Source organism: Prunus mume, linkage group LG2 (assembly GCF_029339155.1).
Source record: "Prunus mume cultivar Tortuosa linkage group LG2, ASM2933915v1, whole genome shotgun sequence".
In the NCBI taxonomy this organism is placed as follows: domain Eukaryota; kingdom Viridiplantae; phylum Streptophyta; class Magnoliopsida; order Rosales; family Rosaceae; genus Prunus; species Prunus mume.
In genome coordinates this window covers 28,500,857-28,525,249 of record NC_142699.1, presented here as the reverse complement: position 1 = coordinate 28,525,249, position 24,393 = coordinate 28,500,857, and the positions used below count along the sequence as shown (strand labels likewise).

Sequence of the window (24,393 nt, the reverse complement as noted above, 5' to 3'; positions counted from 1 at the left end):
CGAGAGATGGAGTCAAGGAAGAGTCAAAACTGAAATTTCCTGGAAATATCCCTTGGCAGTGAGATGGTAAATTGGTTTCAATTTTCTTGCCCAACCAAAATTTTTTTTCGACTTCAAGTGAAAATAAACCTAAACATTGAAAAGCATAAATACTGAGGAAGGTTCCTACAAATCATAAACCTTCTCTGTCGTAGTTATTGGGTAATTAAAAGTGTCGTATGGGTAGAGAGCAAAATGGCGACCTCTTTGGCATCTAATGACCTAAACTTAAGACCCATAAAAAGTCATGCGTGCCCGGAGGTTTGTTCATCAATAATGTATTATTGTTTATTTGATAACAAAAAAAATAAATAAAATCTCTATAATTTTAGTCTCAAAAGAAAGAAAAAAAAACCTCTTATTCTTTAATTAAAGCAGGTCACCAAACCGAAATTATGATAGTTAGTTGGCCTAATACCATAAATCCGAGTTGGATGAAAATTTCCAAAACTATAAGGTTTGTTTCATTCCTCAAAACCAATTTTTCTTTTTATGTTTATAGTCAAAGCAACTCTGTTTTAGGTTTGAAATCTCGTGTTTAATTTGTTATCATATATAAATATTGGGGGATTGAATTTAGGACGTTGAATAAAATCCTTTTGGATTGGTCAGGCATGAGTAAATACTTTTAATCATTTGAGCTACAAGTCTTGCATCACGAATTTTTTTTTTTTATATAACTATTTTTAAAATAATAAAATACAGATTTTGAAGTGCATGACAACAAACTGAAAACAAGAAAAAGGTGAGAATATAGAAGCCTGCCGTTAATATTAGAAAGAAAATTAAATTAATGCTTGACAACGTAATTTTGACCAGACATGATATCCACAAAAGGGCAGTTAGAAAATTTTAAATTTTCTGCTCACAGATTGATGGATGATTAAAGCTATCTTTTAATGCAGTAATTAACGCAAAAACAGGAGGTCTAGATGAATATACAACCAGCTTAGACTCCTCATTGACTTTAAATAGCTATAAATTGTAATTATATTGCCCACAGAGACTAGCAAACTGTTATCTTTGCCAAGTATAGCTCTTTCTTCCTCCCTCTATCTCATTTTTCAATTTGAAAAAAGTTTACCTTTCTTTTTTTAAAATTCTTTTAGCCTAAAGGTGATTATCTTCTTCAATTACCAGATAATCACCAAAGGCCTCTGATCAAATTTCGGGGGTGTTCATGGCCCTGAAAGATTTTCATCTTAAGCAAAAGGTATGGCTATCTTTTCCCATTTCTTATTTTTATTTTATTTTTCATGAAAAAATGTATTTTTTTATAGCATTTATATTTGAGTTCTTGGACAATCTGAACAATCTAGTTTCTGGGTTTCAGATTTTGGTTTGATAACTTTTATGGGTTGTGCCAGATTGTTTAAGATGTCAATTGTGTTTACAAAATGGGAAATGACAAAAGAAGGAAAAGGAAAGAGATTGAATATTATTATAACCATGGAATTACCATTTACAAAGTTTGATTTTGTCTTTTTCCATCTTTCCAAGTTTTCATTCTTCATTTGTATAATGTATATCATGAACACTAATCTACACAAAAGTTTGTGTGTATGTATACAGTATATATATATATATATATATATGCGTGTGTGTGTTTGTATGCTCAAGCACCATAACATAAGCTGAAACGTTTTTCTTAATTAAATTAGAAATGGTCTTTCAGGCGTTGCAGCTGAAACGTTTTCTCATGGGAAGTGCTGGGAGGAAGAAAAGAGAGGTCACTAATGCAAAGAAACCGTCGTGGATGATGCCAGCAGTCTCACATGGATATTATACGCTTGAGGCCTTTAAATCACCAGCTGGTTATGAAGAGTCCAACTCTGACTTTGTTGTGGTTCAGAGAGAGCAAATTGAAGAGCTTGAGTTGTGGTTTTTGGGAGTTTTCGATGCTCGGATCGGTGACAGGGTTGCCAAGTACATGCAGTCTCATTTGTTTGACAAGAATCCTAAAGAGGTAAACAACCCTATTTACATGAAACACTTGCTTTTAATTAAGCACAGATTAAAGTAATCACAACCCAATATGCATTAAGAAACTGCTTGATTAAGATTTGCACAATGTTACAGCTTTGATCAATTTTAATACACACTTAGACAAGTCTAGTTCCATACCCCCTACAATTGTTTTGTTTCTCTTGTGTTTTTTTCATCCTCTGAGCTTTGCTTTTTCATGTCACATTCTGTGCAGTCTCATGTAAGGGCAAAGAGCAAGGAGACAATGAGAAAGGCATATCTTGGTGCTAGAGCAAAGACTAGAGAGAGCACAGAGGACACACATGCAGTTGGTTCAGTTTCTGCGATTGTGATCGATGGGGAGAAGCTTGTATTAGCTAACATGGGTGACTATAGAGCAGTTGTGTGTAGAGATGGTTTAGCTCATCAGATAGGCAGCAGGAACAATCAATCAGGCAAAAGACATTGGTCTCAGAGATTCTTTAAAGGTACAGTGCACCGTTAACACTAGAATCACCAAATTTATTCACGAAATGATGTGACAGATGATATGACGGTATTTACTTTTGGGAAAAACAAAGAGAGTTAGAATGGACCCTTCTTGAAGGGAAACACTACCATACCATTTTGGGGAACAAATTTGGTGACCTTAAATGGAAATAACTCATCATATGATATCCAATAGCCATCACCGTATCTCATTTTTGACATGCTTGTGTTTGATACTTGTGTGCAAAAAGTTCACATTTAAGTGTGTGGTACAGGCAATGCAGCAAGCACCAGGCAGTCTAAAACCTCAGACCTTGTTGTTGGGGCCGAAAGGGTTGATCCTGATACTGAATTTGTCATTTTAGCAAGCAGTGGAATATGGGAGGTAAAACTTGTTATCATCCATCCCACATATGTTTACCAAAAGTTCTTCCATATGAGAGCATCTCACTTCTACAAATCTTCTAGCTTGCATTTGCATAATGTGATTCTTCAACTTTGGCATGTGTTCCAGGTAATGAAGAATCAAGAGGCTGTGAATCTCATCAAGCACATTGAAAATCCACAAGCAGCTTCCGAGTGTTTGGCAAAGGAAGCTTCAAATAGAATGAGCAGAGGCAGCATTTCTTGCTTGGTCATTAGATTTGATTAGTATGCCATTCAATTTGCTTCCACAGTCGTTTGTTCATCTTGTACGAGACACCTTTTGTTTTGATCTGAATATCATTCAAACAACCAGCCTAAGAGGGCAAAAACCTGCGGGCCACAGAACCACCAAATAGAGCAAACAAAGAAACAGAACCCAAAAGCCTCTTAAAATGAAAGGCTCAAAAAAGTCAACTATGAGACCTCAACACAGCAGAGGGACCTTAGTTCATACACTGTTGATATTCAACGGGTGTAAAATAGCAACAGAACAACCTTTTGACCAAAGACAAACATCTACAATCTTAGAACAAATTTCGCTCTCTTGGATGCATTTGGAAAGAGTTGAAAGGCGAAATATTGTGAACCCATCGAGTCGAATTATTTTAAAGTTAACGTACTTTTATCAAACAATTTGCCATATTATGTTGCTAGACTGTTAATTTGAACTACACTCGAACAAAAATTCACATCATTGATGATTCAATCACCAACATATATCAGATTTTTACCATGGAACAAATCATGTGTGAAGGAGCAAATACTATTTTGTTTTTTTTTTCTTTCCAAATTTGTTTTATTTTGAAATCAAATTACAAGTCACTCGTCAATCTGAAGGAAATCTATTTCGTTCATTTATCCTTCCATGTGAGATAAGAACCCAAGACATCAATCCTGTTCCCGAGTCCACAACAACAATTTCTATCAAGTCTACAACCATTTAATTACGCAGGGCAGAGCTACAAACGCATTACGCATGCAACACTAACAAATTAATATGAATGTACAAAGACAAGTTATGCAACAACAAAACTAAGATTATCCTTTTGAACATACAAAACAGGAGAATCTGTATAGCTTTGAAAGTAGATATATGCGACCGATTGGTGGAAAAAGAAGGCAAGCTTGTTGCTTCCTCATCTTTGATTTTGTAAGCGTTCACATCATGATGTTGCCAGCTTCTTTTCACTAGTCTTGCTTCGGAACGGTGACAACAAGGAGAAATGGCGAGAAGCTACAACCATATGAAAGAAATCCTTAGGTCTCAATTAGAATTATGTAATCATTGAAAAGATGAAAAAAGAAAGAATGAAGCAAATCATGTTGACAGTAAACACTTACACTTCAGTGTAGCACTGGAATTAGGAGTTTCATCTTGTGAGATCAGATTCTTTAATGTAAAGACTGATAATGGGCACCAAAAATTGACTGTCAACTTATGTAATATTAAGGACATAATTGATTAAAGTGTGTCTACATGCATAATGAATGTGATCGTTCAGGGCATAATGCAAGTTACCTTCACTAGAAGAAACAGTGTTTGTCCCATTATCATCTACCTCAGAACCATTCGTGCTGACATTATCTGATTCAACATTGCGTTCGCCCGATGAAGAGCCATGGTTCTTTCTCCCAAACTTTAACAGCCGTCTAAACCCTTTTGATGATTCCTTTACCTGAGGCCTTTCAATTGCTTCTGGAATCTTTTCCAGTTTCAAGTTACTAGACTCAGAAACGAGAGCTTTCATGGTCAATGTGCCTGTAGCCCCAGTCTCTAAACTTGTCGGGGGTGCTTTTCCATACTCAGAATTATGAGAACATGGATCTTCCAGAGAAGAAACCCGCACATAAGGGGCTTGATACGGTTTCTCAACAGTACTATTGATTGAAAAAATTTCTGGTTCCTTCTCCATATTACTCCTAGCGGCCTATCATCAAAGTGGTTAAACGAAAATCTTAGATCATCAAGAAAAATTTGCACAAACACCAGTCGGAAATTGATCCAAAATCAATGATGTGACGAAAAATATATCTTATTGTTCATAGGTATATTATTTTTGCAGAGGCAGAAAAAGGGTGCCTAACCACCTAGAATAACACAACAATAATAACCAAAAACAATTGAACTGCAATTAAAATTTATGATGCTTTGACAAGGGAACATAAACAATTCACTAAATGTTTTGAACTTCACATGTAGTAATAGTAAGGGCTCATATAAGCTGCATGTTTGTTAGTTGGGAGCACTGAACCAAAAATTGATATAACACATACGACTAAAACCTATGAATCTTCCTATTGGGTCACAGTTATTGAAAACGCAGTATTGAAGAGTCCAAGACTGTAAACAGTGAATTTTCCTTGCTTGAAAGATTCTCATATGCAAATCACACTCAACATGGTCCATTGCAGTCAGTATAGATCAAAAATGTAAAACCACAAGTGAAGTCTTTTGGTTATCATACCTCATGAGATTGAACTTGCTGCTTTAATAAGTCATTAGTGGGTTCTCTATCGATTGTAGCAATTGTCGGTGGATAAACTGGTGCCCGAATAGCAGCGTATTCTGACACCAACTCTGTTTTCTCCCTAATATTATGTCCCTTTTCGTCCCGCAAATTTTCTTCAGATGCATGTACAATAGGAATGGAAGGTTTCTCAAGCATCACAACAGTTTTCTCAATTACTGTGTTGTCATCCCCATCATTATGATGTGAAATTTTATCATCATTCCTCTTCAGTTGGGCACCTTCAGGGGTAGACTTCAAAGAATTATCCTTCTGTGTCGTTCCCCTTGTTGTTGATGTGCTCTGGGCAACATCAGGTCCCTTGGATGTCCTGATTTTCAATTCTGGGAGAGTAGCAGCCTTGCTTTTGTCATAGTTCACGATAGCAGATATTTTCTTGCTCTCAGGCCCATCAGATACTTTCGGCTTTGATACAGTTACAGTGCTCCGTGGCTTCACTGAAGAAACATGATGGCTGTTAGTCACCTTAGGCTCTGATAATCTTCTAATCCGTGCCATGGATGGCTTAGCATCACTTGTAACACCAACATTGTCTTTCTTTTCAGGCAATGAAGATGCTGACCGGCTTAACCTGTTTCCAGCCGAGTGGATTCCGGAATTCAGTTTGCTGGATTTTGAGGTTTTGTGAGAATCAGCGGAGCCCATAGACGGCGTTTTGATGGGGACCCTTTGTAAAGGAGATGATGACCCTGGATCTGAATCACTAAACTTTGATCCTTTGTGAGTGCTTGGAGATAGCTTTGTCAGCCCTTGTTTCCTATTTTGCTGTGAGGGCAATGGTGACTGAGCAGGGATGCCACCACCTCTAGCAGCAATCCTCTTTTGCCTCTGTATCTTTAAAGCTTCCAGTCGTTTCATCTCTTCTTCTTCCTGAAAACCAAAAGCTCAAGAATATGAAAATTGAATGAACAAACCAGATGAACTAGCTAGCATATAGCACGTGAAGCCAACTTTTGGACATATAACCTATTGTAGCACAGACACCAGACACAAGAAATAAGTTACAACACAGAACAAATATGATCACACGAAAAACTGAAAGCAATAAGTAATTACATTTTTTATTTTATTGGAATATGTGGAATATTTGTTTTTTACTAATGATTTAAAATCAAATAGTTGCAATTTTGTGAACTTGAGTCTCTCTCTGGAATTTAAAAGGTCATAACTAATAGGCTATTTAGGAATAAAATTATTCCCATGAAGAAAAAACACCAGGTCTACGAATATGTTTGGGTGTATAAATTAATAAGGTGGATCGACCTCGTAAAAGTTCAAGTGCTTCAGAGTTCTATGACACATTTTTCTTGATTTGAAGAGCAAAACAAGGTTGATAGATATGTTGATTTGAAGAGCAAGTCCAAGGCACACAGAAAGGGTCAAGAGATGATACTAACAAAGTCTTTCTATCAAAAAAGCTAATTTTGACCAACGGAGAACAGTTTAGATTCCACAAGTAGGAGGGAGGATATTGCAATTTAGTAAACACTAGGAGAGGTATTTGTAAGTTTACTCTATAAAAAAACGCATAGGAAAATGATAAATAACCTTCTCTTTCTTCATTTTCTGAAGATCGGCTTTAAAGCTTCTTAGTTTCTCAGCACGTGCCCGCGCTTCATCCAAAGGACTCAACTTTGAGGTCTTTCCTTTCCTTATTGGCCCCCCTATCTTCTTATCGGAAGTATCTGAAACAAGTTTTGATTTCCTGTCCTTGTCAGCCTTCTTAGACCCTTGCTTGTTGTCACTCACCACTTCCTTCTGTTTCTTATCCAGAGAAGCACCCTCTTTTGCATGAACCTGCATTTCATAATCCAAAGCAGGGTCATAGCCTATTGAACCCTTTTCAGCACCACGCTCAGGCATTAAAGTCAATTCATCTGGCTCATAATTAACTTGGGCCATGTTTTCCGCCTTCTGAACTGCTGATGGGAACTCAGACCCCATGTCAATAGCATTTCTGTCATTGTTTTCAACATGATCTAGTGAAATTGACCTGAATGGAACAATGTAGGAATCATCATCCATGTTGTTCGATGACCTCCTATCCATACTGTAAGTTGCACGATCAAATCCATTTACAGCAAGCGGATCAGACGGAGAAGTTGTAAAACCTGACTGGCTATCACGTCTATGAATCATAAAATCATCATTGGCGTTCCTCCTATAGCCACCCCTTCTGCCATCTATTTCTGTAGACCGTAAATCCATTTGACCATCTATGCTCCTACTGTGACCCAACTGGTCCTCTCTTGCAGAGATCAACAATGCATCATTTGATGACTTTTGCAAACGGGTAACATTTCCACTATATTTATTGATATCTGTTGTACTTCCTTCTTGAATTTCACCCCTCTGTAGACCACCGGAAACCAAAGGATCATCCCCTAGGGTATTTTGTCGCCTTTTCAGTTGACCCTTCTTTTCCATAGAAAACATGCCTTGGTCAAGATCACGTCTGTCTTCATCAGGATCTCGAAGTAAGAAATTTTGAAATGCCTGCCAGTTCCCTTCATCCCCCTCCTTCATAGAAACCATTTCTTCCTTCTCAGATGAATTAAATCTATCTATAGATTGTTTATGATTTCCTTTTCTTTTTGAGGATTTATGAGAGGAAACAACCTTCATATCTGGAATGCCATCCTGAAAACTTCCGCCCTCCTCATCAGTTTGAGAGTCACTAGTTGATTGAGATTCACTATCTGAAGAGTTCTTCCCCTTTGAGGTGATGTAATTAATATTCCGAATGACAACCGTGCCTGATTGCTTTTTACCTGAGCGGCTACCCTTCTTTTGTGATTCTCGACTTTTCAAAGATTCATTCTCCAATTCCGCATCATCTGAGGATCTTGTTCTCAAACCATCCGTCTCCAATGTTTCTGATTCAAGATTGCCATTAGCACTATCCATGGAGTGCCTTTTCTGTTTCATTCTTTGACCTTGATTGAGTCTAGGATCCTCTACTGTTGGATAAGGTGGCTGAAAAAATGGGCTACTTCCGGGGTAATTCTGATAGTAAGGCATTCCTTGCATGGGATATGGTGGATAGACTGGTAATGCACCTGGAGAAGAATGAACAGGCCAAGGAGGGAACATTTGATGGGGAAACTGGCCGGGAAAATATTCTTGGTGGCTTAATGGTTGTTGATGATCCGCGGGAAGCTTTTCTTCTGAAAGATAAGCAGACAAAATCTTTCCAGTTAAACATAAAAGTAGTGAACAGAGACAGAAGACAATATGAAAACAAAACTACAATATAATTGTGGAATGCGATTAAAATAAAGCTATGCAATATGATGAATGGGGCCCTCCACAAAATGAGAAATAGCACTTTTCATCCTTCTTCTTTACAACTGCAAACCATTTAAGACTCAGAGAACAATGAAGCAAGGTTTCCATGACGAAATTTCTTGAGAAGAGTAATTAAAAAAAGGTTAATTCCTACCTGAAGTTGATTTTCCATTATTTTCCCAAGTGAACTCATTTTGTTTGTTCGTCACACTTGAAAGCATTATGCCTGATGCATTCATGGCAGAGAATTCTGATCTGGTAGCCATTGCTTCGGCTGCTTCAATTTCAAGCCATTGGCCAGTTTCATGCTTTCTTTTCCATAGTTCCTTATATCTTCTACAAGCATCCCTGTTAGATTGATAAAGTAAACATTATCAGGAAAGATTCCAATCAAAATATCCTGCCATATGTTAATGTTAAAGTTGCCAGTAGAAGCAATTTCTACTTACATTAAGCGTGATGCCCCAAAGCATTCAGCAAATGATATCAATGGTGGCAAGTGATCAATGTCAAAACCTGCTGCTACAGCACGTGCAAAAGCCATACCCTGCTCTTTTTGCAGCATAGTTTTGCGTGTCTCCAGGACTTTTAAAAGCTGAACTCTAACATAATATGAGATAAACGGGTTACCACTCACAAAAAATATGTGTTGGTGAGATGGAATCTTATCAGCAAATATGTGTTGGTGAGTACACTGTACATGCATGGAGATGGACACACACGTGTGAATGTATATGTTGTTGATCGTAACTCTTATGTTTTTTTTTTTAATCTTATTGTTATTGAAATATGAATATGATACCCATGTTTCTTTTTTTCTGGCGTTCATGGTTTACAATTTTTTTTATAGCAAATGATAACGACTCTTCAATTTTATACAAAGGAGACCAAAGGCAGAAAAGGAGGTTCAAACTCTGGCCTTGGGTATAAGGGTCAATGAAATAGTGCTATAACCCCCCCAAGCATCCCTCATTTACTTGAAATGAAAATAAAGGCTTGAAGTGACCACTGCACATTATTCATGATCACACCTGCTGATCCCTTGATCAACAGTTTATTTGTCATGATAACTTTAATATCCATGAAAGGAAGGGGACTTAGGAGTCGAAGAAATGGTACATACTTTGAATTCTCCCCTTGTGCAGTGGATCCATTTGCTTCAGGTTGACTGGCATCGGGCTGCCAGTTTATGAAAAGAAACCAAATCAGAGACATTAAGCAACAATAACAAATAAAATAAAAACCATGATGAGGGTATAGATTTCAAACCTGGTAAAGGACAATTGCTTTCTCTTCATTACTATCTAGCATAGGCCTGTTTCCTGTCCAAAATAACTTGGGGTTTAAAATCCAATAGAAGAACCATTTACTGAGATATAAAAATAAAAAGAATTAGAGTCTTTTGAATCAGAAACTAAAACAAACATTGCACCAGACTACATAGCTTAATTGACCGAGTTCATGCATCCCATTGCATGAAACAAAAATGAAGTTGAAAGGGAGGAAAAAGATAGAACCCTAGTGAGACTTTCACCAGACTTCATGTTCTGAAATGAACAAGCATAGGAAAATTTCCCTATTAATCCCCCTCACACCCCCAACAGCCTCCCTTTTTCCCCCATATAAAAGGTAGGAGAAGGTAGGGGATGTTGCCACCTGATAGAGGCATAAGCCGGGGCCACCAGAGTAGCTGCATCAAGTGTGTTGAGAGAGGAGGGGAAACAACTCAAATATCAGCGGTACAGTGCAAAATTGAAAGAAAACAGGAGGCAAAACATCTCTTACTTTACTAATACGAAAATCATTATGCGACATATTGTATAGTCGTCTTTTCAACATTACCTTCAATGCTGTCTACAGGTTTTCCATGATTTTCCTCTACCTGTCACAAAGAAACTGAGACTGACTTTTCTATGACAATATGACACGCAGATCATTGAACACCAAGAGATTTTACTTACAGGATTAAGTCCCATATCATGATTTCCTTGAATCGCAATTGCCTCTTCAATCTGTAAAATCTCAGACTCTAAAGTGTAAACCCGTTCCAAGACCTCTGGGGTGCTCACAAAGCGAACAAACCTAACAGTCACCTAACATATTAGTCCAGTATGATGATTTTCCGGGAGAAAGTTATCACTGTAGCACAAGATTGTCATGTCAAAGCACTCGCAACAGTCACAGCTTAGAATGATGAAATGGTGAGCCTATAAGGCCTAGTAAGCACTTTTCTTATGCTTGAAGATAAATTTAAAAAATTTAAATATAAAAATAAATAAAAGATCTGCTGTGTTTAAACTTTAAAATGAGAAGTGATTCCAAATGAGCAATCACGCAAGCCTTGTATGCAATGGTCATGTTTACTCTACGATTTCTAGTAGGTGTAAGAGGATCAGACATATGCACTTTTCAAACATGTTGCAAATACTCCAAATAAGAGGGGTATTGAATTCCATTACAGACCTTTCCACTGTACTCTTTGTGAACCATGTTGCATCACTGCCAGACTCCGGCTCAAGAATGATTGAATAGCCACCCTTGGCCATCTGTTCTTGCGCAGTCTTCAAGTGGGAAAGAAACGGATTCAACAAACCAGAAGCTATTTTCTCCGTCTTTCCATTTGCAGATATAACCAGATCATACCTATCAAGATGGAGTGAAAGTGGGGGAAAAGATCAAACTGAATAACACTGTGCTGTGATTGCAACTTCTGCAATTATATTTTCACACGATAAACTCAAAACATAACAACCAAGAAAAGAACAAATAGTCCATTTTCATCAAAATCTTTCTTTTTATTGTTTCGAATAAAAATATGGCTTGTCAATCAATAAATCTGTAACCTTCCACCAAATGTACTTCAAGCTGAATTCGAACTGTTGAAGACTATGCTTGACAACCTTAAAAACAATAGGTGCTTAACTAAACAAAAAGAAAGCATCCCATATAAGATGGAGTAACAAATAATCAAACGCTCTTACACATGCACTGACACAGTGAGACAAAACTTCTACCAAGATACTCACAGACACATAAATATCCAATAAAACACCAAAAGACTCAATCCCAAAACACCAACTCTCTCAGATCACGAAAGAAACAATAATACATTTCCACTTAGTTCATACTCATAACCCAATTCTTTAAGACTGTAAAAAGTCAAATCCAATCTTTATTGTCAAACAATAAGCACTGAAAAGCATTTGATTAAATGAAGAGGATTACCTGGTCCGAGTGGGAGTGAGTTGGAACAGAGCTGAGTCAAGCCGAGTTGAAGACTTCATTTTTGCAGGGAAATCGTTTGGGGAGGCTCAAGAGCAGGCTTTTAGAATCGATATAGGAAAAGTGGGATCAGAAACTCATTGGGAAAGAGTGTGGAAATGTGAAGCAAATTTATGAAAATATGGGCTCAGAGCAAAAGATAAGAAAATTTCAGCATAAACCCAGAAGAGAAAAGGCTTGTCTGAGCTCAAAAAAGTGAGCCTTTAGACAGAGACTGAAACAAGAGAGAGAAAGAGAGAAGGGATCCAAGGAGTATGCTGTCTTTGGATACCAACTCAAAGCAGAGACTGAAAATTTCTGCGCTTAGAAAAATAAAAATAGTAAAGTTGAGTAAGTTAAGCATGGTGCAAATATTAGAGAAGGTAGGGGTAAATTTGGAAAAACATAAAAAGTTGTTAAGAGGTGCTGAGACGAAAGCAACAAAATATCATATTATATACAAGGATACAGTAGGTAACTGGGACCCAGATTTCTGGTTTGAAATTACCGAAGTGCCCGTGTCCCTTTCAATGGGACCGTTGAGGCCTCCCGATTCCCCCTCTCCCCCCCCAACTAAGCTGTCTTTTGGCAAGTGGTTGGCGTTTAATTTCCACCAAAAGGGGTGTTAAATGCTTAAATTAAAATTTTTGGTAAGCAAATGAATGAGAAATCTATCTTAGAATATTCTTTGACCACATTACACTTCAAAAATACTTCAAAGGTGTCGCAAAAATTAGCCATAATATACTTTAGTTGTGTACTAACAGATGCTAATAGAGTTCAAACTCAGAATTAATTCAAAAGCCGTAATGCAGACACACTATCCTGACCAATACGCTTTACTTAAATCTGCTAATTATTTCTTAATATTATAAAAAATTAATCTATGTGAAAAAGGAGGTAACCCCACCACATCAACATTCTGTCTCTTTCTTAAAGTGAGAGATGATGAGATTTGAGAAGCTGAATTGTAGAACAAGCCAATACAGCATTGACACGTTAGTAATCTTATTAAAACCCCATGTCTACTGCTTATCATGGAACTAGTTAATCATGACTCATGAGGAAGATATCTTCGGCATGGATGGGGAAAAAGTCTACCAGATCAATGATTGGATGAAGGATAGACAAGAAGCCACTATTAGTATTAGATGAATGTTTCAACTAGAACAATTATTTTATTTTGTGCCCCTATATTTTATTTAAATGTTGAGTTTGTATGCATGGAATCCTAGATTAAAATTAACTTTGATGGTTATGCTCTCTGTAATGGTCTTTCTTCTTCTATTCTACAATCGGAAGCTTTAGTAGTCTTGCAACATGCATTAACTTGAGCTTCATAATCTCATCTTAGAAATTTGGAAATTGAAGGTGGATCCAAAATTTTAATTCAAATCATTACAAAGAAGATTTCGGTTTCTTGTTCCATGCGAACAACTGTTCAAGATATCTGGAATTTATTCCTACATTTTGATCATATAGAACTTCAACATATTTACAAAGAAGCTAATCAAGTTGTTCACCTTCTAGCTAAGAGGTCAGAATAATTCTCATCCATGTATTTGGTTTAAATTCCTTCCTCTGACGTTAAATAGTTTGTAAAATTTGATTTGTATGGTTGTAACACCCGTCTAACTTATTTTTTTTCTTTTTTCATTCATCTCCCTTTTGTAATAGGACCAAAAGCAATATGCCAATCTAATCAACAACAATAGTATAATTAGCGGTGAGTATATAAATTAAATTAATTGTAAAGATTATGCAATGTATTATGTAGGTGATGTGTGTGCTCTCCAACCCAAAACACAAGAAATTAAGCATGTAGTAGGTCTGACCTTTATATTAATTCCAATATATTAAAATCCACTTCTTTCTAGATTCTCTGTCTTACCCTTCACCCAATTGATGTACACACAAAAAGAAAAGGCTGGTAAGAAATCCAACCTCAAATTCGTACGTAACATCACATGATGAAGACAATGTTTTTGAATGCGTCCAAGCCAACACGTGTTCTTGGGGACTGGATTATTGTTCTGTTTTGCTTCATGCCAACATCAGATATTATTATCGCTCACCAACTAACAAAAAAAAAAAAATTGCATTTCAGCCTCTTAATCTCATTACTTAATGGCCTATCTTTTGTTTGTTTGTTTTTAATAGAAGCGCTAGTTTAAACCACAAAAGAATGAAGATTTCTCACATACACTATTCATGTGTCATGGAGATTCGAACTAAAAATCATTTGTCCGCAAGTCAATCAGTGGTAGTCCTATGTTTTAGAGACCTTAGGTGAACATCTTAAATGAGCCATTCTACTCTATATGTATATTTATTTGAATTTTTTTTCAATAAGCTTAAAAATATTATATGAACTCAAATTCACAATTGTAACATAAATTGAACAATTAATACGTAATTTACACAACAAATTTATAAAATGCATCAAAACATCACTTAAATATCACTCCTCTTGCATCTTTCGGTTCAAAAGTATCAATTAACTTTACATAATCAAGTTTTTCTACCATGTATTTTTTAATTTCCTAATTGATTCAACTAGGTTAATTGATTTAAGCTAAGTTTAAAAAATAATTAGGTCTTTATTGAGTATCCTTTTTTTAGTTTTGAATTGAATCATTGGGCAAGTTTTTTTTTTTTTTTTTCCCTTTTTAATGAATTGGCCTTTATTGAGTTTCCTTTTTTCCAATTTTGAATTGAATGATTAGGTAAGGTTTTTTTTTTAATTATATATATATATACAATAATTGATTTGGGCCTAACATAATATTTATATAATATAATTTTTCTAAATAATATAGGTATGTATATATAGGGTATTAATTGGGGACCCTAAACGGCCGTCTTGTCTGCTTGTGTCCAAGGCCTCCTCTGAGTCAATGCTCTTTTTTACTTGGCTAAACTTCATTAGTAATGGCTTATCTTTCATGTTTAAGGTGTGGATGTCTTTTTCTATATTTGTTCAAACAAGTTAGTGATAGTTTATCTACAGAATTCATGTAACTTGTTGGGTCATATATTTTTATTTTGACTGCAGTCCTCTCAGCAAAGACAAAGAAGTCTTGGCTTATCTCATCTCCTCCAACAAAATTAAGACAGAATCTACAGGCCCATACCGCCTATCCGAAAGAATGAAGGTGGATGTGGCGCAGAGCCGCTTGTTATTGACAAGAAAACAAGAAGAAGAAAAAAATACACAAAGTGTGACTAGTTTCAGGTCATATCAAATAATTCCAAGAGAATAAAATAACTACAATTTTTAATCCTTTGCGTCACTATAATATTGTGCACATTTTATTGACTAATGAAGATAACATTAATTTAGGTGTGAAATATCGAAGAATATAGGAGAGAATGTATTTTTAAATAAAAATAATAATTGACTGAGTGATGATAAAATATAAATTACAAACTGATATAGGGAAAGAGTATGCACATGATGTAATATCACTTGCCATCAATTATGAATGAAGTGTATTTTAATAAATAAAATTAGAAAAACCAAAAATTTAATTACACTTTACACAAATTATAACTTCCCTTCCCTTCCATGTTTCTTCAATACCAAAGTGAATATTGGCGATCAAACCTTTTCTTGCCCTCCCTTCCCACATCAGAAACACTCCTAAACCCAACTTTCCTACCATGAGCTCTTGGAGGACTAATGTTAACCAGCTTTGAGAACATCCCACTCATAAAATTACCATCTGGTGCCTTCTCAAAATACTCTAAATCATCATAATCATCTGCGTCTGCATCCTCTTCGTCCTCGGATTCGAGCAACGAGCCTTTTTCTTGGATTGGAGGGCAACCCCAAAGCTGTCCTTCACTATTTCCACTTGTACTTGCTAGGAAATTGCAAGTCTTGTTATTGTAATCGTTATGTATTCCACCCGGTGAATAGCTCTCCATGGCTTCTAACTTTGTGGGTGATGGTTCTTGGTAACCCTTGCTGAGCTCATTCATGTCATTCCATACAGAACTTGTGGTAGAAAATGAGGCAAACGATGCTCTTGATGCTTCGGAAGATGATGAAGAGGAAGGAGTTAAGGATGAAGGAGAAGGCGTTGTGCTTCCAAACCCTTGGATTTCATTTGTTATTCTGAGAGCTTTCAAACGTGCTTCTCTGAGTGGTTGTCCTCCTCCTAGAAGGTTTTGGATTTGGTCTGATTTCTTTTGCATGCAAACACCCCAATTGAATCTTTCATAATAAAAATAAAAATAAAATCAAAGCGTAATAAAAAATAAAATCTTTAGTACATGGAATGGATAGAGAAATAAATGGACTATAATTCTAGAAATTACCCTGTCTTATCTATGTATTTAAATGTTCCCAGCTCTTGGATGACATCGATATCGCATTGAAATTCGTCAGCAAACTCTTCAGGACCATGTGTTAGTAAGAACTCTAGAAGTACCAATGCTTTGTAGGATTGCCTCCATTCTTTCCAATCTATGTTATATAACCTATATTAATTTTGTGAATGTATTAACCTTTCATAGAGCAATCTGCAATTTATCTTTCGGACGGTATAAAAAGTTGAAAAAAAAAGAGAAAAAAATATTACCTTCGGTGAAGGATATCAACAACTCTCCAATAGTCATCCATCTCAAAGGAGGCAGCAGCTATTTGAGTCATTGTTTTAGCATCAGGGCTACATGGATCACCATTTGTTGCTTCCTCAGCCAACCTTCATGACAAAAGTAGAGACATCGATATCAGAGTTGAATATCATCAAATCTCTCTCTCTCTCTCTCTCTCTCTCTCTCTCTCTCTCTCTCTCTCTCTACATATATACATACATACATGCATGCATGCATGCATAAGAAGGTATGAAGAGAAAAGGCTTACAGTTCAACTTGAGTAACATCAGTAAAAGTCAGCCTAGCAGTTTTGTATTTCTCTAGTAGAAAATTTGATGCCTTGTTTTTGATATGGTCCAGGAACAAGGTTCCCATAACTGATTGTAATCACGAGCGCTAGTTTGGAACTCTAAACTAATTTGTAAATTCTAATGGTATGCACAAAAAAGCTGGTAACAACAATCCAATCAACCAGACTTGAAGCAGAGGTTTCCTCAAAAGCAGATTTTAAGTGATTATTCAGAAATCACTAATCTAAAATGCCCTACACTGGGGATAAGGCCTCAACCTCACTTCTCTAAACCCAAAATTAAAGCTTCTTGATTTAGAAGAACACCCATGAACTTTTTTGAGATGGAGATTAGTGCAGGACCAACTATTTTATGGGAAGCCATGGTTATAGCTCAAATAGTGGAGGAGAGGTGCCCATTAAATATGGGGGAAAAGTACCATTGACTAATATTAGAAAGTTGACCAAATGTTGTCCATGATTTTTTTAATAAATTCTTTTGAGTTTTACAATGTTATCCATATATATGCATTTTTACCATGGACATAAATGAATTCTGTAATCTTGACTTAATTTTTAGGGAAATCAGTACTGGCACCTGAACTTTTTCAGTTTTGTGCAATTACCACATGAACTAAAAACCCTTTACAATCAACTATCCAAACTTCACCCCGTTTTGTAATTGAGCACATCTATCTCCTTTCCGCCAAATAATAACATGGGACAAGAACTGAAAATGGCTTACTCTTCTTTTTTAGGAGGAAGGTGGGAAAAGCATCTCATAAATACCTTTCTCGATAGGTATGTATATATGTTGATGGATTAAATGGTTTTATGACGAGACGTACTTAGGATTTCAAAATGAGATGAGTTAGATTTACCTTATGGGTGGATTGGAATAAACCCTTAAACTTATATACTAAATATAAAAAAAAATAATGATAATAAATTCACCTGGGCTGTAGCCTAGGGTTAGTCATCACTTAGGTCTGTCCTTATGCCCATGAAAAAGGGCACTCATGAAGGTTGGGTGCCAAACTGCAACCCTCTGTAAATTTTGGGTGGTTAGATGTTACAAAAAAAACTATTTAAGGTGGTAGTTGCATAAAATTGAAAAACTACAGGTGTCATTTATGAAATTTTCCCTGAATTACCATGTATTTTTTAAAAAAATTAAGAGAGAGAGAGAGAGATGTGAGGCTAGGGTTGAGATTTTTGATGAGGATGATATTTTTCTCTCTGCACAAGAATAGGGCGCCTCTCTATTAATTAATACGTAATTTATTGTCGTACAAAAGTGTGTGCAATGTCCTGGAATGGAAGACATCCGCAGAAACTTTTTGTAAGTCCTCACGCATGGCTTGCCACGTGATCTATTGCTTCCCGTTTCTCAACAACCTTTACTCATACATGCAAATTTTCGGATAATTAAGAAAAAGTTATACTACAAAACCACTTGAGTTCTTGTCAGTTAATCCGGATTAACTTTTAAGTTGAACAATTTTATATCGTAAATCTAAGAAGTTAATTATATCGTGCACTTTAACCAAACATGATAAGCTTTGGAGGCTGAGATGATATTTAATCCAAATCTCTCCGAACTTGCCAGAAGAACTGCATATATGTACAACCGAGTTTCCATATTTTCGATCCCCATATAGTAAAAGTACGTAAGTTTAATTGAAAATAATATTTGATTTTCTTAAGTAATTATATTTTTCAAAAATTGCTCAACAAAACAATTTGTCTTTTTCGGCAAATTCCCTAGGAAAGAACAAAATTCGCCAAGATAGATCTACCTCGACGAAAATTTATCAGCAAAAGTCTATCATGTTGAAAATTTAATTGTCCCGACAAAAATATGTCGGGAAAGGTTGATCGTGTCAAAAATTTGTTGAGGAAGACGACAAATTTTCGACGGAGAACAAGATTTGCCAGGAAAAATTTATCCCGACGAAATTTGTAAAGACCCTTCCGGACGAAAATTTATTGAGAAATAACAAAATTCGTCGGGATACGAGAAAGATTTTTTGCTGACAAAATATTCACCAGCATAAACCAACTTGGTGGTTTTTGGCCATGTCTTGGACGACAAAGTATACTTTTTGCCGGGAAAAGTGGTCTCTCCCGACAAATAATATGTATGGTAAATTACTCAAATGGTCCTCGAAGTTGTACTCAATTTACATTTTGGTCCCTCAATTAAATTATTAGTCCAAATGGTACATTAACTATATATTAATCGCTCTATTGGTCCTACCGTTACATTATGTCAATGTCTGTTAAATATGAGGGCAAATTGGTCATTTCGTATGTTAAAAATAAATAAATATTAAAAAATGAAATAAAATGTCTCTCTCTCTCTCTCTCTCATCAAAGTGGTACCAAGAACTGGAATTCCAACAAATTGCACTTAAAACCAGATGCTCCAGAAGTGTTGCACTTCCAGCTGAACAAAAATATTAACAAATTTAATTAATAAATTAATCAGTCAAAATAACTAAAGAGAGGGGGAAAAAAAAAAGAATTTGTAAGTCTGTGCTCATATATTTGATCTTACTTGTAAAGGGCTGCGGTATTGGAGAGGAAAGGAATGGTGAAGTGAATGGTAGTTTTCAAAAAAGTAGTTGCCATGGAAACGTCTATGCATCCAGTAATATAAAGGCTCTGAAACTCCCACGTGCAGTACCAGTGTTGAAATAAAGCCGATTGTGTTCCACAAGGGAAGGTTTTGAAGATTGTGTTCCTTCTCTCTGTCTCTCTCTCTCTCTCACTCTCTCCATTCCCCCATGGCCACCACCCTCAAGCTCCAACCCCCAAACCCATCACACAACCACTCTCCACCTAACCCATCCAACAACCACGCTCCACCCCAGGCCCCATGAACCCAGAACCCCAACTCCTCCCACCTTCCAACCGAGCCAGCAACTACAGAGAAAAAAAAAAAAAAAACTTACACAGACCCCCAACAGACCCAAAACCCCAATTCAACAACGAACTAGACCCTCTTCCCCTCCCCTTGATTTCCCTTTGTTGTTGAGAGACAACCACCCACCACCCTCCTCCCCACCTCATCACCCGCCAACCCCACCTCCCAAAATCACAGCCACTGTCAATTTCTCACCCTCCAAGACGCCAAAATTGCTGCGAGGATTTTGGGGATTTATGCCCATATGGAGAGTTCTGTGGGAATGGGGGAGAAGAAATCGAAGGGGGACAGAGGGGGTTGGGTCTCTTTTTTTTTTTTCTTTTTTTTTCTTTTCTCTTTTTCTTCAATTATTTGATAATTTGTTATTTGTTTTAACCCTATTTCATTTGTTAATTATGAAAAGTCATATTTATCTTAAAATTTGGTTAAATATAACAGAAAATTAGATGGTTGGATCAAATGGGCGATTAAAATAGAGTTTATGTTCCATTTGGGCTAATAATTTAATTGATGGACCAAAATGTAAATCGAGTACAAGTTTGAGGACCATTTGAGTAATTTACCCTAATATGTTTGTTGGGAGATGTTTTGCTATGAAACAATTTTTTTTTTTTTTTGGTAACGTTAATACACATTCAAAAACTTTTTCCGTAAACCTTCTAGAATTTTTTGTAATGTTAATACACATTCAAAAACTTTTTCCGTAAACCTTTTAAGTCCTCGTCTTGCATCCCCTACTTTTTGCAGACATGTGCTTTGCCAAGTTGAATAAAGCAGATGTGCCCTCCACTATCACTCAAGTTTGAATTCTCATTCCCATAGTTTAGATTATATTAAAATAAAATATCGTTTGTATAAAAAATAAAAATAAAAACTTTTTCCGTAAATAAAAGGAATTAGTTATATCACTTTTTGTTGTTCAATTTTTTAAAATCAAATTAAACTTTTGACTAGATACAAATTACCTATTTATATTAACTTTTTTAAAATCAAATAATACCATGACAACGGAGAATCTATATCTCTCTACACTTGCCAAAAGAACCATATACAATATGCATTGTACATAACAAAATTACAAATATAGTACCTTCTCGAAGGCATGAGTACAAACCGTTTTCCATATATCTTATCCCTATAAGGCAGATGCGTTAACAAAATACGTGTACAATATACATAATGACAAAATTATGTATCTTTTATGACAGGACCCTACCTGAATTCCTCCTCTAAACTTGTGTCGAATCTTGTGACATATTCCGATACCGGACCCACTACTAACTTTACACCGCTCACCCGTACTTTTAAGAAAATGGGTCGAATTCTATCGAAATTTCATTAGTCTCCCTTGAAAAATTGACTTTTCCCAAATTAACACCTGCAACAACGACAATCTAATAATCTCAACTAGCAGCACACACAAGATAAGGCACCACAAATTTCACATGGCCTTCCTGCCTCAAATTCAGTCCTAAGTGGGAAATATCATAGCAACTACTGGAGTTAAATTTACAAAGTTAGTTTCCAAATTAACAACGAAAACAAAAAATAAAGTTTCCTACTAGGTAGAACTATAAGGACTTTGCCGACGTCGGAAGCTTACGTGATCGTCCGAACTCTAAGCTATCTACTTCCTAGGGGCACAAAACAGTAAAAGCATGAGTGGACAAAAAGAAAGTTTTTCTTGAAAGTAATTATATAGAACATACTAACCCCCCTGTTTTCTCAAACCTTTAGAAAACTCACTAATACACATGCAAGTATACGTACATGAACAAAATATAATCAATACATATGTAGGTAAAATAAACTCGGAATTAACTGGTAAGTAAAATACAATTGACCCAAATGTTATACTTCAAACAATATTTAAATCCAATACATCGAGTAACCTCAAAATATAATTCAACAAAAATTAAGTTTCAAACCATTCTTTGAATTCAATAAATCAAGCAAGCTCAAATACAAATCATCTTAAACCAGTCTCAATCCAATTCATACAAAAACTCTCCACTCAAGTATACCTATGAGGAAAACTGGCCAACCTTGTGTAGTATATCGACAGGTGGCGAGCGTGTGGATTCGAAATGAAAAACCAATTGGGCGGAATTTACATACTAAACTCTACGGTACAAGTGAATTTCATTAATAATCAGAAAAAGATACACTTAGTTAGGGGGACGTAATAAGTCTTACCCTCAAATACATCTATACATAAATAAAACCCCAAAATATTAAGTTTTAAATTAAAACTATAATTAAAGATATATAGAAAATGAGAGAATTAGAAATTACTACTTGTTATATAAAGGAGAGGACAAGCCAGTAAGTTGCCCACTGCCCAGTCAGTATAATAGAAAGATGCAGAAAATAAATAAGGATAAAAGGATGCTGTTGTTGTCCTCTGCGGGTCTGTAGAATAGAAGAGAGAAAAAGGAGAAAAGTTGGTGTACCAAAGGAAAAGAGACAAAAGTTGGGACCGCTTTGAAGTTGGATGGGCGTGTGTGTATATTGGGTAAGCTTTTAAGCTTTTAAACTTGGGCTGCCTATATAACATGTATAGGTTTTCAAATAATAAAAAAATCTTTGGATGGGCGGGCACCCACCCTGCCCTTCACACAGATCCGCCACTGGTGGCAGGGGAAAATCCTAGCCGGACACCCACATAAACATGTACAGACAATTCACTGGCTAGACACCTACAGAATAACCTTACTACATGTACAAGTAAACCACTGGCCGGACACCTGCATAGTCAACATAGGTACAGGCGATATACTCTGGCCGGACACTGCAGAGTAGTCTCTATGTAGGTACAGGCAATTCTAGTCATGTGCACAGACTTTACTGAAGGCAACCGATATATTTCGAAGGCAACTGGGGATGGGTACCTAGGGTGGGTTTGAAATCCACTTCTCGGCACTTAAATATAAAAACTCCATTTTTCACAAATCCTTTTTCCAAACTCTTACCCAAATCCTTTCTAAACCATTCAAAATTTCAAGTATGCATCAATAAATAATTAAATAAACGAAACCCCCTTTTTAAACCGTTAAATAAACCCAGATTTCGCTATCTTGATTTCCAACCAATAAAAACTTATCAAAACATTCTCGAAGTAAAACCGAATAAAAACCCACAAATAAAATCCTTACTAAATAATTAATCGACAAACTCGCATAAGTACCACTTATAAATCCTCCAGAAACATATTGTAAAATTAAATCATATTAATATCAACCTCAAGTACTAAACCACGAATAAACTAAATAAAAATTATTTCAACTAAAATCGAACGCTTAGAAAGTAAACACTATAAACAATTCACTAACTAAACTCAACCATGACAAATCCTTCAGAACCGTTCTCAAACTAAATTCGAATATGCATAAAATACTATTTAGAAAACTGAAAATCATTAATTATCAAATCCATAAAATAAAAAAACAATTAATAACCACAGTTCAAGAATTTCTTAAAACTATTTAGAAAACAAATGTCCACTCACTCACGGTCCAAAGCACAATTAACCATCCGCGGTTTCGTCCGGAGTGATTCTTTGCGCCTTACTCCTTTGAATTGGTCTGAAATCCTCAATTCACCTCCCAAGAAGAACAACCCCCAAAACAACACTTGAAAACAAAGAAGCTTGTTCCAGTTTGTACCACTTCTGATAGGTCTAAGCTTTCTGGATGACTACGAATTTTGGATATATTGTAGATGACAGAATTCTCAACAACTTTCGTTAAGGAACCTTTCTCATCTGAGCAAGGAAAATTGACATGTAAGATAGAATCTGAGCCTACATCAACAGATCAGACAAGGATGAAAATGTTACACTTAGACGCGTCTCGAGATGGCTATACTTCTTGGATGAAGCTCCAATTTTGACAGATTATAACCAAGACATAGATGAACAACGTTGATGAAGGGTAATATTCCATTAGAGCAGAGAAAGGCTACATGCAAGCAGTGGCGGATCTAGGATTGTTATCTCAAGGGGTCTTAGTATAAAAGTTCCGATATTTTTTTTCAAGATGAAAGTAACACTACTAAAAGATAATTTTCTAGTACTTTCTTCTAAGCATTCTATAATTCTACACATGAATTAATCAAACCAAACAATTAACCATTTTTTTATAAAAGAAATAAAATTTTATTAAGACAAATGAACAAACAGAGAGAGGACAAGAAGTCCATCACAAAATTAATCATAACCTCTAAATTCCAACAAATCAAATAATCAATCCAATCCAATAAATCGATACACACAAAATCATCAATATTCATTCATTCCAATAAATCATTATCCAATAAAAATATAAGACATTATTATCAAACAAAAGAATGTAACACAAAGGTTTAAGTATACCAAGAACAATAAATTTTAAAAATCAGAGATAGAGAGGAAGGAGAATAAAATTTTCAGCCATGTTGAGGGTTTGGGGGGGAGATTTAGTTGGGAACTTAGGGTAGAGAATAATAGAATGTGGGGATTTTAGGAGAGTTGAAGGGTGATATGATATTTTATTACATTTATTTAAGTATTTTTGGTTTTTCATAAATCTTTGTCTCAT

General features: G+C 35.9%; 3 protein-coding genes across 4 annotated transcripts; 1 reads left to right on the top strand and 2 right to left on the bottom strand.

The window, feature by feature from the left end:
- The first annotated feature begins 1,039 nt into the window (after positions 1 to 1,039).
- On the top strand, positions 1,040 to 3,248 carry LOC103324075 (Protein phosphatase 2C family protein). Of its 2 annotated transcripts, none has more exons than XM_008226110.3 (5): positions 1,040 to 1,252; positions 1,715 to 2,005; positions 2,240 to 2,492; positions 2,769 to 2,878; positions 3,008 to 3,248. In XM_008226110.3, the coding sequence occupies exons 1-5, from the start codon at positions 1,220 to 1,222 to the stop codon at positions 3,143 to 3,145; spliced, it is 825 nt and encodes a 274-aa protein (XP_008224332.2). In that variant the 5' UTR covers positions 1,040 to 1,219; the 3' UTR covers positions 3,146 to 3,248. The 2 variants fall into 2 exon arrangements, with proteins under 2 accessions (XP_008224332.2, XP_088901005.1); XM_089044879.1 differs by having other exon boundaries at positions 1,119 to 1,252; positions 1,701 to 2,005.
- A 589-nt stretch (positions 3,249 to 3,837) lies between these two features.
- LOC103324076 (COP1-interacting protein-like protein) lies at positions 3,838 to 12,316 on the bottom strand. Its single transcript, XM_008226111.2, has 13 exons — positions 11,961 to 12,316; positions 11,199 to 11,378; positions 10,697 to 10,817; positions 10,578 to 10,617; positions 10,005 to 10,057; positions 9,859 to 9,914; positions 9,185 to 9,337; positions 8,890 to 9,083; positions 6,996 to 8,614; positions 5,385 to 6,317; positions 4,439 to 4,847; positions 4,261 to 4,323; positions 3,838 to 4,153 (listed from the first exon to the last, which is right to left on the bottom strand). The coding sequence occupies exons 1-13, from the start codon at positions 12,017 to 12,019 to the stop codon at positions 4,083 to 4,085; spliced, it is 3,951 nt and encodes a 1,316-aa protein (XP_008224333.2). The 5' UTR covers positions 12,020 to 12,316; the 3' UTR covers positions 3,838 to 4,082.
- A 3,205-nt stretch (positions 12,317 to 15,521) lies between these two features.
- LOC103324078 (ENTH/VHS family protein) lies at positions 15,522 to 17,221 on the bottom strand. Its single transcript, XM_008226112.3, has 4 exons — positions 16,867 to 17,221; positions 16,583 to 16,705; positions 16,320 to 16,481; positions 15,522 to 16,215 (listed from the first exon to the last, which is right to left on the bottom strand). Exons 1-4 carry the CDS (start codon positions 16,971 to 16,973, stop codon positions 15,573 to 15,575), a joined length of 1,035 nt encoding a protein of 344 aa, XP_008224334.2. The 5' UTR covers positions 16,974 to 17,221; the 3' UTR covers positions 15,522 to 15,572.
- Positions 17,222 to 24,393: the final 7,172 nt, after the last annotated feature.

Excerpts from the sequence above, each read along its gene's own strand:
- LOC103324075 (XM_008226110.3), top strand. The coding sequence starts at position 1,220 with ATGGCCCTGAAAGATTTTCATCTTAAGCAAAAG. Across the intron at positions 1,253-1,714 it reads ATTTTCATCTTAAGCAAAAG|GCGTTGCAGCTGAAACGTTT; the intron begins GTATGGCTATCT and ends ATGGTCTTTCAG. Across the intron at positions 2,879-3,007 it reads CAAGCAGTGGAATATGGGAG|GTAATGAAGAATCAAGAGGC; the intron begins GTAAAACTTGTT and ends CATGTGTTCCAG.
- LOC103324076 (XM_008226111.2), bottom strand. The coding sequence starts at position 12,019 with ATGAAGTCTTCAACTCGGCTTGACTCAGCTCTGTTCCAACTCACTCCC. Across the intron at positions 10,058-10,577 it reads ACCTGTAGACAGCATTGAAG|GAAACAGGCCTATGCTAGAT; the intron begins GTAATGTTGAAA and ends TATTTTGGACAG. Across the intron at positions 9,338-9,858 it reads GCACAAGGGGAGAATTCAAA|AGTTCAGCTTTTAAAAGTCC; the intron begins GTATGTACCATT and ends ATATTATGTTAG.
- LOC103324078 (XM_008226112.3), bottom strand. The coding sequence starts at position 16,973 with ATGGGAACCTTGTTCCTGGACCATATCAAAAACAAGGCATCAAATTTT. Across the intron at positions 16,482-16,582 it reads GTTGATATCCTTCACCGAAG|GTTATATAACATAGATTGGA; the intron begins GTAATATTTTTT and ends AAATTAATATAG. Across the intron at positions 16,216-16,319 it reads AAATACATAGATAAGACAGG|ATTCAATTGGGGTGTTTGCA; the intron begins GTAATTTCTAGA and ends TTATTATGAAAG.